This window comes from Podarcis muralis, chromosome 11 (genome assembly GCF_964188315.1).
Source record: "Podarcis muralis chromosome 11, rPodMur119.hap1.1, whole genome shotgun sequence".
Taxonomy (NCBI): domain Eukaryota; kingdom Metazoa; phylum Chordata; class Lepidosauria; order Squamata; family Lacertidae; genus Podarcis; species Podarcis muralis.
In genome coordinates, this window is record NC_135665.1 from 62,795,735 (window position 1) to 62,810,783 (window position 15,049).

Here is a 15,049-nt window from a genome sequence, read left to right on the forward strand (position 1 = left end):
TGGCCTCTCTGTTTCCTGTCCTTTTACCCAGACCTTCATTCAGAGCCAGATCTGCATTTTGCCAGGCCGCTGGACACTTTACTTCTGATCAGACGTGGTAATAAAATTGGCGCCACTTGGCGCTGAGAGCTTTTAGCTGTGGGGAAGATGGAGCTGGCTGCAGCATTGAACACAAACCTCAAATACTGATGTAGCATGAACTCATGGAACACCTCTGTTTGTGCTGCAGACGTTGGTCTGATCCAGCATTGCCTTTTCACAGGGAACCCTTGGGCTTCGTAAATCTGCAGGGATGGATCTAGAAAACTCAATTAAGAACCTTCAGCCCTACACCAATCTATGGTCCTCACCTCCAGGCTGTCAGTAATTTGATGAGTGGATTCGTGCACATACTGGAAACTGTGGTTTGTGCAATTGAAGTGGGTGAATGCAATGTCACCTTAGTGCACTAAATCCACTTATTTGTGGTTAGGAAAGTGATCAGGAAATGCACCAAACAGATGAGTAATGGCAATTCTTTAAAAAGTGCAAGCAAATCAGGCTGGATGCTCATTATCATATAGGTGCAAAGGTAAAGGTGACCCCTGACCATTAGGTCCAGTCGTGGCCGACTCTGGGGTTGCGGTGCTCATCTTGCTTTATTGGCCGAGGGAGCCGGTGTACAGCTTCTGGGTCATGTGGCTGGCATGACTAAGAACCAGAGCAGTGCAAGGAAACACCATTTACCTTCCCGCCGGATTGGTACCTATTTATCTACTTGCACTTTGACGTGCTTTTGAACTCCTAGGTTGGCAGGAGCAGGGACCAAGCAACGGGAGCTCACCCCATCACGGGGATTCAAACCGCCGACCTTCTGATCGGCAAGTCCTAGGCTCTGTGGTTTAACCCACAGTGCCACCTGCGTTCCCATTATCATATAACCTCCCCACAAACAAACCAGGAAGGATGCTCAGTAAAGGCTTTGTCTAACCTGCACATAAGTTCCATGCAAGTGAATCAGGATGCTCAAAAGTTTAGCTCTCAATCAAGTCCCTTATGCTAGAGAGGATGTCAGCAATTAGGTTCATATTTCCTTATGTGGTGGGAATGCAAACCTGTAAAAAGATTTTGGGAAATCACCTTTGAAGAAGTTTCTTCCGTTACAGGACAGGTGATACAACCTGATCCCAGACTAGTTTTATTAAATCTTTTTATAGATGGACATTAAAAACATTGTTTAAGGACCTACTAATCTCTTTTTCCCTGTCTTCAGCTAGAAATATAACAACACAATCTCAGGAAACAGCTGCTAACTTAACTCTTAGAGGCGCGGACTATAGCCCTTCTGGAGAAAGTAAAGAGGCATCTTAGAGCACTCAGGAAAACAAAAGCCAAACGCGATGGTGAATCTGCATAACACATCATGTTCATTCAATACACCAGAAAGGACAATGTTGTCCCCTCATCTCCAGCTCCCCATAGCTCACTCTGGGACAACCTGATAAGATAGAGAGTAGGAGACAGCTCACAGATGTAATCAGTTCTAAACTATTTACAAACTTACTTGGTGCTTGACTGAATCATTTGCATTGTGTATGCATGGAACGTTCTTGGAGTGTGGGTGTGCGTGTTTGTGGATCATTATATGTATTTTTAGAAACTGCAAAATCAGGAAATGCAAATAAATAAATAAATATTGTTTCAAAGGTTGGGTGCCTTTCCTTCTCTCTGCTGAGTGGTAGAAAGAGCGCAGAGTCTGTGGTCCTTTGGAGAATTGAAACATGGCAGAGACCGGCATAGTTTTAAGAAATATGGTTTATTCGCCTATTTACACCTTCAGTCTGCACGGAGGGAGTCCAGAACTTACAGCATGGTCGTTTCAAGAGGGATTTGTCCCCCACTGCAGTGCAGCCAGTCTTCTGCCTGGCCTCAGATGTCTTTTGAAAATGGTCTTCCTTACAAGTGAAATTCTGGGCAATATATTAGCCACACCTTGAATACATTTGGAGGAGCTGTTAGGAGGGGTCAGGTAAAACAGCATCCTAGGCCACTACAAGTCTGTTCCACTAACCAACAGCTGCCCATACTGCTATATAAGAGATCCACTTGGGCACTATTTTGTCATTTCCAAATCTGCCCTTGATTCCTTTGCCCACCTCAAGGTTTATCTGCTTTCCAATCCCTTCCGAAATATGGTAAGCATCTCTTAATTTTGTTCCAGAAGACAGAAAACTCTTTGTGGGTATGCTCAACAAACAGCAATCAGAAGACGACGTGCGCCGGCTATTCGAGGCATTTGGCAATATTGAGGAGTGCACGATCCTTCGGGGACCAGATGGCAACAGCAAAGGTACTGTATTTTTCGCTCCATAAGATGCACCTGACCATAAGACGCACCTAGTTTTTAGAGGAAGAAAGGGAGAAAGCCCCGTTTTTGAGGGGATCAGCTCACAGTTGTGCAGCTTCTTTTGCAAAGGGGAAAAGCCCCGGTTTTTTGAGGATCAGCTCAAAGTTGTTGAGCTTACTTTGCAAAGGGAAAAAATCCTGTTTTTATGGGGTTCAACTTTCAGTTCTGCAGCTTCTTTAGGAAAGGAAAGGGAGCTGTTTCTACAGTTTCCAGACTGATAATCTAATCAGCCAGTCACATGTCGCTGGGGAAACAAACAGCCTCCATTTGCAGAACATTCAACAATGGAGGCCTGGGCAAGGGACCGGGGCTGGAAAGGGAGCCAGCGATCGACCACACATTCGCTCCATAAAACGCACAGACATTTCCCCTTACTTTTTAGGAGGAAAAAAGTGTGTCTTGTGGAGCAAAAAATATGGTAAGTGAGGTGGAGGACGGAGCCGGCCCAAAATTGCACCACCTGAAATGACTCCTGCTCAGGTGAGGAGCCATCGAACGAGCAAACCTCTTCATTGTGAGGTGGGCAGGTTCCGTTCATGTTGTGGAAGCGCCCTTCCCCACCAGAGCCCACGAGATGGAATGCAAAACTAATAAAAGCTCTGCCCGGACGCTGAGGTCCAGCGCCGAGGGCCTTCTGGCGGTTCCCTCATTGCAAGAAGCAAAGCTACAGGGAACCAGGCAGAGGGCCTTCTCGGTAGTGGCGCCCGCCCTGTGGAATGCCCTCCCATCAGATGTCAAAGCGATAAATAACTACCTGACATTCAGAAGACATCTTAAGGCAGCCCTGTTCAGGGAAGTTTTTAATCTGTGATATTTTACTGTATCTTTGGTTTCTATGGAAGCCGCCCAGAGTGGCTAGGGAAACCCAGCCAGATGGGCAGGGTACAAATAATAAATTATTATTATTAATAATAAAAGCTGCAATGTAATGATACAGGCAAGGACTGCAGCTCACCAGGACAGTGCCTGCTTGGCATGTAGAAGGCCCCGAGGTTCAGTCCTCACCATCTCTAGGTAGGGCTGGAATAGACACCCCTGCCCGAATCCTTGGAGAGTTCTGAGCTGCGTGGAGCAACAGACTCACCTGTGGTCTTCCTTAGGTTATTTTTTTTCAATTACCTTTTTATTCAAAGTTAAAACAAAACATATTATCCAAAAACATATCATCCTTACCCCCCCCCATTTTTCCTCCCTCCCCTCCCTCCCCCCACAGAACCCACCCACCCCCACTCCCCGACTTCCCTCAGTTCCAGTCTTTGATTTCTCTAAGAATGCTGTTTTCTGCATGTTACACAATTATATAGATCCTCAAACTATTTAGCTGATAATTATCAATGAAAAGTTTGTGAATGTTTATTCAAAACCAGCCAAGGAGTCCAGTTCGCTTTATTGCGTCTTCAAATACTTTGTAAAGGGTTCCCATTCATCCTTAAAGTCACAGTTATCCTTGTCCTGTAGCTTATATGTCAGTTTTGCCAGTTCTGCATAGTCCATGAATTTTTCTTGCCATGATTCTTTAGTTGGGGTTTCTTCAGTCTTCCATCCTTGTGCTATTAAAACTCTTGCGGCCATTGTCGCATACATGAAGATGTTTTTCAGCTTTTTTGGCAGATCTTACCCTACAATCCCTAATAAAATTGCTTCAGGTTTTTTAACAAATGCAGAATAGAACATTTTCTTCAATTCGTTGTATATCATTTACCAAAAAATTTTTATTACCTTACAATCCCACCGCATATTATAAAATGTCCCCTCCTTTTTTTTAGGGCTTCCAACATATATTTGAACTAGTTTTGTACATTTTCCCTAACTGCAATTCCTTAGGTTATTTTTGGTACCATGGAGATGGCTTGGTATTCCCTGCAGCCTTTTAATTCTTAGTGCATTCCAGATCTCTGGCGCTTAGTATTTTCCTCCTGCTGGTTTTATGTTGACTTGGACTGACCTTTTGTTAGTAGCATGTGTATTATCTTGATATTGGAAATTTCCTCCTTTTTTTTGGTTTTATTTATTTATTAACGTTCTTATGTTACATCGGTAAACCTTATCATATTACATCACAAGGCTTATTATAAAATAAATTTTAGAATGTATACAAAGTTTATATACCTAAAGAAAAGAAACAAGGACCAAAAGCTATTCCGAAATCATATATGTACCAACACTTTGGACTTCCTGTCTATCCCGTTGTATACTCCTTTTTTACAAATGAATGTACTCTTATTATTGCATATTTCTTTACATTTTACTTAATACATTCCTATATCAATATGTACCCTTGGTCTTATTTCCCAACTCAGTCTCTCTCCAATATCAATCGAATGCTAGCATAGATAGCGAACCTTTACTGTATTTTTGAACATATATCTTATATCTATCCCTGATATTGGAAATTTCCAGAGTGAGTCTCTCCTCCCCCCCCCCCTTTTAAAGTTGGGTGCTCCCCACTTTATGTAATTTCACATAAGTGGGGGGGGGGGTGCCTTTATTGCACCAAGTTGATTGGAAGGAGGGAGGGAGAGTTTTGATTACTATTCATTGAACAATTCTCCCCACCTGGAATTTCTATATTTTCAGGTGGGCATTAAAAAACAAACAAACCTGCAAATATCTGGTTCAACCACTGACATTTTGTCATTTGTAGAGTTTGCAAACTAATTTAACATGTAATCTGAAGTTCGTTCCTTTCCCCTAGCCGTTATCTGTCGGCTCTTTCAGTTTGGATAGGGACCCTTTCCTTCTCTCGTCATTAAATATTGATCCTCTCGTATTATATCATCATGTGCAAGAACCCGAAAGATTATTCCAGTCTTACTGAGGGAGTTCATATGTCAGCAGCTGTTTTGAGAGGTGACAGCATTCACAGACATCAATTCTGTCAGGCAGAGGAGAGAAGCCTTGCCAACCATGAAAATATTACAGAATCCTAAAATTTGCAGAGTTGGAAGGGACCCAAAGGTCATCTAGTCCAACCGCCTGCAGCTAGATAGAATAGTTGCATTAAGTCAGATCTCTTGAGCTTTCCCCACAAAACCCTGAAAAATAAGATGTAAAAGTGAAAACTACACATCCCAGGCAAAGAACTGAGAAACAGGGACTCAATAACTATGAATGATGCTCATCAGTGGTTATAGTCTCTGTTTTAGAGCGCTGCCGATCAGAAGGTCGGCGGTTCGAATCCCCACGATGGGATGAGCTCCCGTTGCTCAGTCCCAGCTCCTGCCAACCTAGCAGTTCAAAAGCATGCCAGTGCAAGTAGATAAATAGGTACCGCTCCAGCGGGAAGGTAAACTGCGTTTCCATGTGCTGCTCTGGTTCGCCAGAAGCGGCTTAGTCATGCTGGCCACATGACCCAGAAAATCTGTCTGTGGACAAACGCCAGCTCCCTCGGCCAGTAAAGCGAGATGAGCACCGCAACCCCAGAGTCATCTACGACTGGACTTAACTGTCAGGGGCTCTTTTAAGGCACTTTGAGGCTCACTCCGTGTGAGCGAGTTTCCCTGAATGTAGGAAAGTGTGAAAGCCGCTTTGACAGGTACATCAGCCACCATTGCATGTCACTTGACAGACACCATTGCATGTCAGCTAACCCAACAGCACGGAGTATCGAGGAGAGAGATCCAATATTTGACAAATGCTCACATATTTAGAGAATATCTGAATGACACTCAGTAACAGCATGTGTAAAGGAGACTTTATGGCATCACATTTGTTTTGATTCAGCTTGTAGCATTACAAGCTGTTTCGATTTAAAATGTTCTTCCCCTACTTCTGAGGGACTAGCAAAGGAATCATAAACACTGATTTATTCTTAAATAACGGTGTCCGCATTTTGAAAAATCAACATTCCCTCTTGAACAACGTCAATGTATAGAACAGCGATTGCTGGAAAATAACTTAATGCGGCTCTATAAAACCCCCCTCTTACTTTCTGATCCTCAACCACCATGTTTCTGTCTCTGCAACTATGAGGGCCAGAAAATGACTTTTTGCAAAATGTGAAAATTGTGACTCATGGGGGTCAGGTAAGACCACACGTTGCCAGATGCTGAACTAAGGTGAAGGACCAAGGGAGCTGCCTGGGGAAAAGGATTCAGGTTACACTGAGATGTGGGTGCTGCTCTTTCCATTGATAGAATCATAGAACTGTAGACTTGAAAGGGATGCCAAGAATCATCTAATCCAACCATTCCATGCGTTCCACCTTCTTATATCTTTTTCCTCTTCTTTTTTCCCTACAGGGTGCGCGTTTGTGAAATATTCCTCACATGCGGAAGCGCAGGCCGCCATCAATGCCTTGCACGGAAGCCAGACAATGCCGGTGAGGACTAGTCTCTTTGTTGGGCAAATAATTCCAGGTCATGGATCCAAAATGCTCGAGTAGTCAGTCCGTTGGAGCTGCCTACTGAAGGCAGTTTTTCGTATACTGTGAAAGTAGCCAAGTCTTCCGGCCCATGAGCAATTGGGCAAGATGTACATTCCTGGGTTGTAACACCAGACTTTCTAGAATCATAGAAACATAGAGTTGTAGAGCTGGAAGGGACCCTGAGGATCCAGGGAACCAGGCAGAGGGCCTTCTCAGTGGTGGCGCCCACCCTGTGGAACGCCCTCCCATCAGATGTCAAAGAGAAAAACAACTACCTGACATTTAGAAGACATCTGAAGGCTGTTCAGGGAAGTTTTTAATGTGTGACATTTTAATGTATTTTTAATCTTTGTTGGAAGCAGCCCAGAGTGGCTGGGGAAACCCAGCCAGATGGGCAGGGTACAATTATTATTATTATTATTATTATTATTATTATTATTAGGTCCAACCCCCTGAAATGCAGGAATATGCAGCTGTCCTATATGGGGATCAAACCTGCAACCTTGGCATTATCAGCTAACCAGCTGAGATGAGATCCACACACACCACCACCACCTTCAAAGAACCCAGGGTTGTGTACAACCTTAAAACATAATTTTGGTGGATAATAGTAAAAGCACAACAAAATAATAAAGCACAGCTTAATAATAAGATAATTGCAATAGCAGTTCTTGACAGGTCATAGATATAATGGCCAAAGGCGTGAGTAAAGGGTGAGAAAAATCCAGTTACGTTTCCCCTCCATCAAGGCTCACACTGTTGGAAGAGAACTGAGCTTTCAAGAATTTTAGGGCTCTTCCCAGGACCAAGTTATCACAGACAATGACTCCCATCCCAAATGGCACCATTGGAGGGCATAACCAGATCATATGCTTCAGCCCTGCAGTAGGGTACCACAGTGTGAGCAGGTGTCTATGGATGCAAGACATTTCTGACAAAGGCAACGAGAAGTCCCAATATGTCCCAAATACAATGAGCGAAACCTTAGACACTCCAATACTGTTTGCCATGGTTTCAAGTATGGGGGCAGTCCAACTCTCTTAGCTATTCACATCAGATTTCGCTTAACACAATAGGATCTTATAAGGGTAGGTTGTGGATTATGGATCAAGGTGATCCAGTCTTCTAATAAACCTGGTGTTTGAGAGGCGCTTAAAGCTGCCAGGTCATAAACAGAAACTAAAAGGCTTAGACGTTGCAAATGCTGCCACTCTGCCAAAGGGGGCAGGCTGAACTGATTCCCCCCCCCAAAAAAAGAGGGGGGAAACATTGTCATCTGGACTCGCCAACTGGTTTAGCGAAGACAGCAGCTCTGTCGCTCATTGATTCCACAGAACCACTTTGCCCCCAATTTTCATGCAGAGGGTAACACCACAAAGTGAGTAAACAGGAGCAAGTTCCATAGTTCTATGTGCTGGATCCAATCCAGTTCTGTTGGACCTTCATTCTGTAAAAGAGAGAGGAGTCCCCATCTCTTCTCTCCTGCCTCTCCCGTTCTTCCAATTCAGTTAAGCCAATTTCAGCCTTGCTCTCCCCATCCTCATGTTCCGCCAACGGGGGCATGCATCATCATTCCTGTCAGGTCTCGAGCCGTTTGCTCCTGAGGCAAGCTCCTGCTCCTCCACAGCTGTCAGGATTATTGCTGCACTGTGGCTCCCTGTTCACACAGCATATGCTACCTAATGGTTTCCAAAAAGGCAACTTTTTTTGATGAAAGTTTCATTTCTCTTTCCTCCTCCCCTGGAAGCCAGGCTGCCTTGCACCCGCCATGTTTCCTGTAGTCCCCCTGTAGGTCAATAATGTCAGAATCATCGTGTTGAGTTCCATCAAAGGACCCGTCACCGAGAGGCAATGGGTATCCAAAAGTCACAGGTTCAACCCCTGGCAACTCAGGGAGCAGAGCTGGGTAGAAAAGACCTTGTGCTGCCAGTGGAAGTTCTCTGTTGTTGTTTTCATAATTTTTCAATGAGTTTTCAAACAATTTAACCAACTGAAGTCAATTCCAAAACGGTATTCCCTTAATATTTTGACTTCCCACCCTAACTTCCACGATGTTTCTATTCAAATCGCTCATCTACTGCCATAAATGTAATATTTCACTAAAACATGTGCCCTAAATCACATTCCTTTGTCATTCTCATTCCTTTGCTTCTATTTCAAGTTCTGCCTGCGATTTCATTTCATATTTTCTCAGATAATCCAAAAAGGGGTCTCCGTTCTTCTGCAGGCATTTCTTCTTTTCGGTCTCTTACTTTTGCTATCAGTTTCGCCACCTCCACGTAGTCCAATAATATCCAAGCCCACTCCTTCTTTCGTTGGAACTTCTTCTTTCCATTTCAGTGCGTACAGAATTCTGACTGTGGTAGTACAATACATAAACAGTTTGACCAACTTTGGGGGGGACCTCTGTCCCTATTAAATATGCTTCAGCAGATAGTTCTGGACTATAGGTGGACATAAGAAGATCCCTGATAGATCAAGCCAATGGGAACCCGCTGAGTTCAGCATCCTGTTTTCATGGTGGCCACCCAGGTTCCCATGGCAATCCATCGAGCGAGACTTGAGTTCATGAGCACTCTCCCCAGTTGCGATTCCCCTGCAGCTGGTATTCAGAGATACTTCACCATGAGATGGGGGGTAATCCTTGCAGTAAATGACATAGCTCAGTCGGTAGAGCATGAGAATCTCATTCTCAAGGTCATGGATTCGAGTCCCACATTGGCCCGAAAGATTCCTGCATTTCAGGGGGGTGGATTAAATGACCTTAGTGGATTCTTCCAACTCTACAATCCTATGATTCTATGAAGGAAACGTGTGTTGGGGAGAAGGCTCGGGATAGGCTAATCTCCCTGGCATTTTTCAGTGTGCATTATTGGGTTTCTTCCCCATGGAAGAAATCAGCATGCTCCACTGTCCCCACTAATGCTCTTCCAGCAGGATCCTGGCAAGGTGTAGGGTAATGTGCATGAACCATCCTCAGTTTTACACATGTACATGCCACAGGATTCAGCTCTAAGTAATGAACAAGGAAAGGACCATTAGTCAATTGTTTTTGAAGAAGGAGATATGTGGGTTAAGCCTAGGCATGCACGACTCTTATCAATTTTGGTTATCTACATTTCTTAGAACAGAATCATAGAATCATAGAGTTGGAATAGACCACAAGGGCCATCGAGTCCAACCCCCTGCCAAGCAGGAAACACCATCAGAGCACTCCTGACATATGGTTGTCAAGCCTCTGCTTAAAGACCTCCAAAGAAGGAGACTCCACCACACTCCTTGGCAGCAAATTCCACTGTCAAACAGCTCTTACTGTCAGGAAGTTCTTCCTAATGTTTAGGTGGAATCTTCTTTCTTGTAGTTTGGATCCATTGCTCCGTGTCCGCTTCTCTGGAGCAGCAGAAAACAACCTTTCTCCCTCCTCTATATGACATCCTTTTATATATTTGAACATGGCTATCATATCACCCCTTAACCTCCTCTTCTCCAGGCTAAACATTTTTGCTTTTGTGCTTTCCCTGGTTCCTTCACGACTACTCCCTCCTGTTGCCCAGCAGATTAAAAAAGGTTTTTGGCTCAGAGGGTGATGTTTCTGGGGGAGAAATTCAACTTTGTTTGCATTTTAATGAGAAACAACCTAACATGCAAACTGATAATATCTACACCCTTTTAGAATGTGGCCCTGTTTTGGGGGGGGGTGTTATTGGGTTATCGTTTTTAGTTTGATTTTATATGTTGTGGTCTTGGGTGTGAACCGCCCTGAGACCTCCGTGTATAGGGCGGTGTATAAACTGAAATAATAATAATAATATTAATAATAATAATAATAATAATAATAATAATAATAATAATAATAATACCTACAAAACGCAAAGCGAAACACAGCCACCCTTCCAAATTCACACTTCTCTGAATTTTGTGATGCAGCTCTCTAGCCAGGTAATAGGTACAATAATACATAGCTTGGGGGGGGGGAGAGTCTAAAATGCATGTATTAGTGAAAATAGCTTGCATATGCACCTTATATTAAGGGGATTTGATTGCTGAACTATGCATGGTAGCCAAAAACGCCATGCAAAACTGTTTATATCAGGAGGCTGCAAAAATGTGGAGACTGGAAAAATGAGAAAGAGACAGAAATTGGCCACAGAAGTGATATTTGGCTCGCAGACACAAGCATCCAAAGATAGAAGCACCACTCTGGGAGAGTTCTTGCCAACCTGTAACTCTCCAGAAGTTTTGGACTACAACTCCCATCATCCCCTGCCAGCGCTGGCTGGGCATGATGGGAGTTGTAGTCAAAGAACCTCTGGAGAGCAGCAGGATAGCGAATCTGGCTATAGGAAAGCAGGCTATGCGATCTCGATTAAGTTGTATCCTGCAAAAGGGGGAGCAGGGAGAGCGCCACGCATTGTATATGCACCGTGGAGCCAAACCGCTAAGTTGGCAGAAAAATCTGCCTGACAAGGCTGATCACAATGGTCCTTGGCAGTGTCAGGGCCACGGGTGTCGTAGATCAGCACTGATATATTTTTTAACAATTATTTTGATATAAACCGCTCCGAACCCGAGAGGCACCATGTAAATGGGAAGCAGTGGGGCTTGTAATTAGATTTGTGTACACTTTCATAAATTGCTGGGAAGCATCAAAGGCTGTGGCACACTTTATATATCCTTCTTCTGTTAATTGAACAGTTGATGTGTGGATGGGAAAAAGTGTTGGCTTTGCGGAGTACTATTTACAGACCCGCTGACAGCTGCGCCGCGAAAATTAACAGGAACAGAGCAGCCTCAGCTCCTCACCAGAAGGGACTGGTTTCAGATGGAATGGTTGCACTCCTGGGGAGGGAGGGGGGCTGTTGTCGCCTCACTCTAAGAACTTAAGAAGTGTCTTGCTGGATCAGGCCAAAGACCTATCCTGCTCCATCTTCCAGGAGCCAGCCCTTTAGCTATCTGATGATGGCTATAACCTCCTCTCAGGCTAAACATACGCAGCTCCTTCAACCATTCCTCATAAGGCTTGCTTTCCAGACCCAGAAGAAATCCTTCCTTTTTTCTGCCCTGAGTCTTCCAACATTCAGCTTCATTGGATATCTGTGAGTTTTGGAGTTCAGAGAGACAGAGGAAAAAACTTTCTGTGTCCACTTTATCAGTGTCATGCAAAATTATATGCACATCTGTCGTGTCCCCTGTTCCTCGGCTGCTCTCTAAATAAAAAAGTCCCAAACGCTGCAACTTTTCCTAATGCAGGAGTCACTCCATCGCCTTGATCATTTCAGCGGCCCTTTTCTGAACTTTTCCAGCTCTATCACGTGAGCGTGAGGTGACCAGAACAGTCTTCCCCCCTCTTCCCCAGTTCCCCTTTGAAAGCTGCCTAGCCTGTGGCCATCACCACCTCCTGTGACAGCAAATTCCACAAGTCAACAGGGCATCCTGCAAAAACAAGTTTTCCTCTTCTTCTTTCTTCCACTTTCTGGACTCAGAATAAGACATTCCACTCAGTGGCCCTTCCTACTCATGGCCCCCACTAATATCTCATTGTATTCCCCGCTGGCCAGACAACTAGTTAGCACCTCACATCACAATAATGCCTCTTGTGAGCGCATGGCGGTGTGTATGCATGTCCGTGAGTAGTTTTGCTAATCCGCAGGACAACTTCCTCTCCCCTCTCCCCACTCCCCGCTCCGCACGCCCTCCCTATTGTTCCATAAATGAACTAATAAATCAGATGTTCCTAAGCCCCGGAATAGAAAGCTAGTCAGCCCGGCCTCTTGACAGGGGGTATGAATCATCGCGGCTCTGAAGATGGCCTTTTGGGGCATAAAGACCTCATCCGATCTACTTTCCTTCTCTAGTCACATCTCGGAAACAGTTCAGGCATCTGGCAGGGCAGCTAAGAGGCCCAGGGGGACTTCACAGGCATCTTTTCTCTCTATCTCCCTCTCCCTCTCTCTCTCTCTTTTCTTCTGCGCCTCTCTCTCTCTGTTCCCCTTCAAAGTCTTCTGCCACTGCAGAATCCATTACGCCCAAATGGGATAAGTGGGAGATAGCCAATGGCAGGTCTCCCAGCCTCACGGAAGACAAAAGGAGCTAATTGGTGCTCTAACGGCCTTTTATTGGCCTGTGGGGAGAAAGGGAGCTAAATCAGCAATACCTGGCGAGGAGGAAAGGGCTAGGAAGGCACAGGGAATGAGAAGATGCCACGCACTCCAGCCTCTGGGTGATACTGCTCAGATTTAGACCCAGGATGGCCCTACCGTTAGGTGGAGTGAGACAGCTGCCTCAGGCAGCACATGCCAGGAGGCAGGGAGTGGCAGAAGTTGTGGGAGAGACACGGCCAGCCCCAAAGTGACCTGGCGACCTCAGGTGTGGCAGAGGAGGAGGCTCCAACACCAGCTTTGAAGAAATAGTCAGCTGCCTCTCTGGCTGGCTTCTGTGAAATGGAACCAGGGGTGGGAGGGATCTTGTCCTTAAACTCAGCAGCAGGTGTCCTGGCCGTCTTGTACAATGTGCTGCCATCAATAGTCACAAGAGGCAGTTGCCCAGGTGTGATGCTGCTGTGATCACTTATAAGCACCAGCAGTTTTATGTACATTTATTTGCAAAAAAAAAAAAAAATCACATCCAGAGCACGGCTTCTCGACTGCTCACATTGACAATAGTTGGTCAGTCTGAATCTTCGCCCCGCCCATAGCAGGAAGGACACCAAACTCCCGCCCTTCCTCTCTTGCCCTTCCATTGCCCTCTGATCTTATCCAGTCTCCTAGAGGTTGGCCTCCGCCCTCCCCACTTCCACTCAGTGCAGTCTCAGACCTCTGCTTGCCTAGCTGATTGCCTAGCAACACTCTGGCTGCCTTCCAACTCTTCCTCTTCTTGAGAGCTAACAGAGTCTTCCCCGGGATCGAATTGCCCTTTCTCGACTCTGTCAGCCAGCTCTCATCTGCAGAGTTGGTCCCTTGTTCACTGAGTTCAATTTCTGAGTCTGACGTTCCTGACAGGCTGCACCTGTAATTACACAATTGGACATCCCTTTATTTTCTTCCTTGCTGGTGCAGCTGGGAAGTCCACAGTGCCTGACTCCATCCCTGGGCACAGGCGGCAGCACCTCCTGGCATTATGTCCTGGGTTCTTCTGTTAGTGAGTCCTCCATTGGCTGATCTCAAAGTCGGGACCACCTATCCAAAAGGCCTCACGTCCCCTCCCAGTCTGCTAGGCCTGGAGCTTCTGGTAGGACTGCTCAGAACCTGCCAGGTTAGCTAGAAGCCCAAGTGGTGTTGAAAGTCTCCCTTTCCCTCACTAACCCAGTTCCCATCAGTCCCAGCCAGTATGGCCAATGGTCAGGGTGGTGAGAGTTGCAGAGTTGGAAGAGCCACTGGTTCCCCGCCCCTGCACTGAGAGAAGGCAGAGGGATAGAAGGAGCTTGGACAGTAAAGGCAAGTGATGGTCTAGCTCAGGAATGAGGAACCTGTTGCACTTCCATTTCCATCAGCCGTTTTCAGGGGTGCTGACAAGTGTGCACTGTGGGAAGGGGGACTGGAGTCTGACTCGGGAGAGGGGGGCAGTGATTTGTGGGGGACAGCCACGGGGCAACAGCCAGAGGCAGGGGAAACTTCAAAGCTGGAGGATGGAGCACAGAATGGGTCAGAAGAAGAGGAGGAAGAGGCAGGTCAGGCAGGTGAAGAGCCAGCAGCTTTCCTGTCCTCTCCTGCACCACTGTCTCCCAGAACCAGGAGGGGACTGAAGAGGGATGAGCAGAGGAAGCTTTTATGCAGGCATAGTCTCTGGCTGCGTGTGTGCAACCTGTTAGGGAAGGTACATAAACTGGTGGAGGAGAAGTGATCCCCTGTTGCTGCAACTGCTGCATAGAGTGCGGAGCTGGGAATAGCCACCTAGACATTAGATTGGTGTGCATAGATATGCAGAGCTATAATGCTATCTTTGACCATAAAGAGTCAACTATCTGCCATGTGCATTCCTTTGAGCTCCTTGACAGCTGCAGGCAGCACAACCAGTGATCAGGGATGATGGGAGATGCAGTTGGACATCTGGAGAGCCAAAGGTTCCACTAAGGGAAGTCAAGAGGGAAAGAGGTAGCTAGGGGCAGCAAAGGCAGGTGATGGTCTAGTTCAGGAACGAGGAACCTGTGGACTTCAACTTCCCTCAGCCCCAACTGGCATGGCCAGGGATCGGGGATGAAGTGAGATGCATCTGAACATCTGGAGAGCCACAAGTTCGCTGTCTCTGATGTAGACAGCACAGAGATGGACCGATGCTCCGACAGTTGAAAGCAGGTTCCC

The 15,049-nt window shown here is 45.8% G+C and overlaps 1 protein-coding gene across 11 annotated transcripts in view; it reads left to right on the top strand.

The window, feature by feature from the left end:
- The window catches only part of CELF4 (CUGBP Elav-like family member 4), a 797,596-nt gene that overhangs the window by 705,630 nt on the left and 76,917 nt on the right, over positions 1-15,049 (top strand). For 7 of the 11 annotated variants that reach the window (XR_013394723.1, XM_077936520.1, XM_077936525.1 and 4 more), the window contains exons 4-5: positions 2,201-2,329; positions 6,628-6,707. Coding sequence is in view for 10 of the 11 variants with exons in the window: in XM_077936520.1 (XP_077792646.1) it covers positions 2,201-2,329; positions 6,628-6,707 (209 nt within the window). In the remaining variant the exon portion in view is untranslated. The remainder of the gene's footprint in view (positions 1-2,200; positions 2,330-6,627; positions 6,708-15,049) is intronic. The other 4 variants (XM_077936522.1, XM_077936527.1, XM_077936523.1 and 1 more) reach the window with 1 other exon arrangement.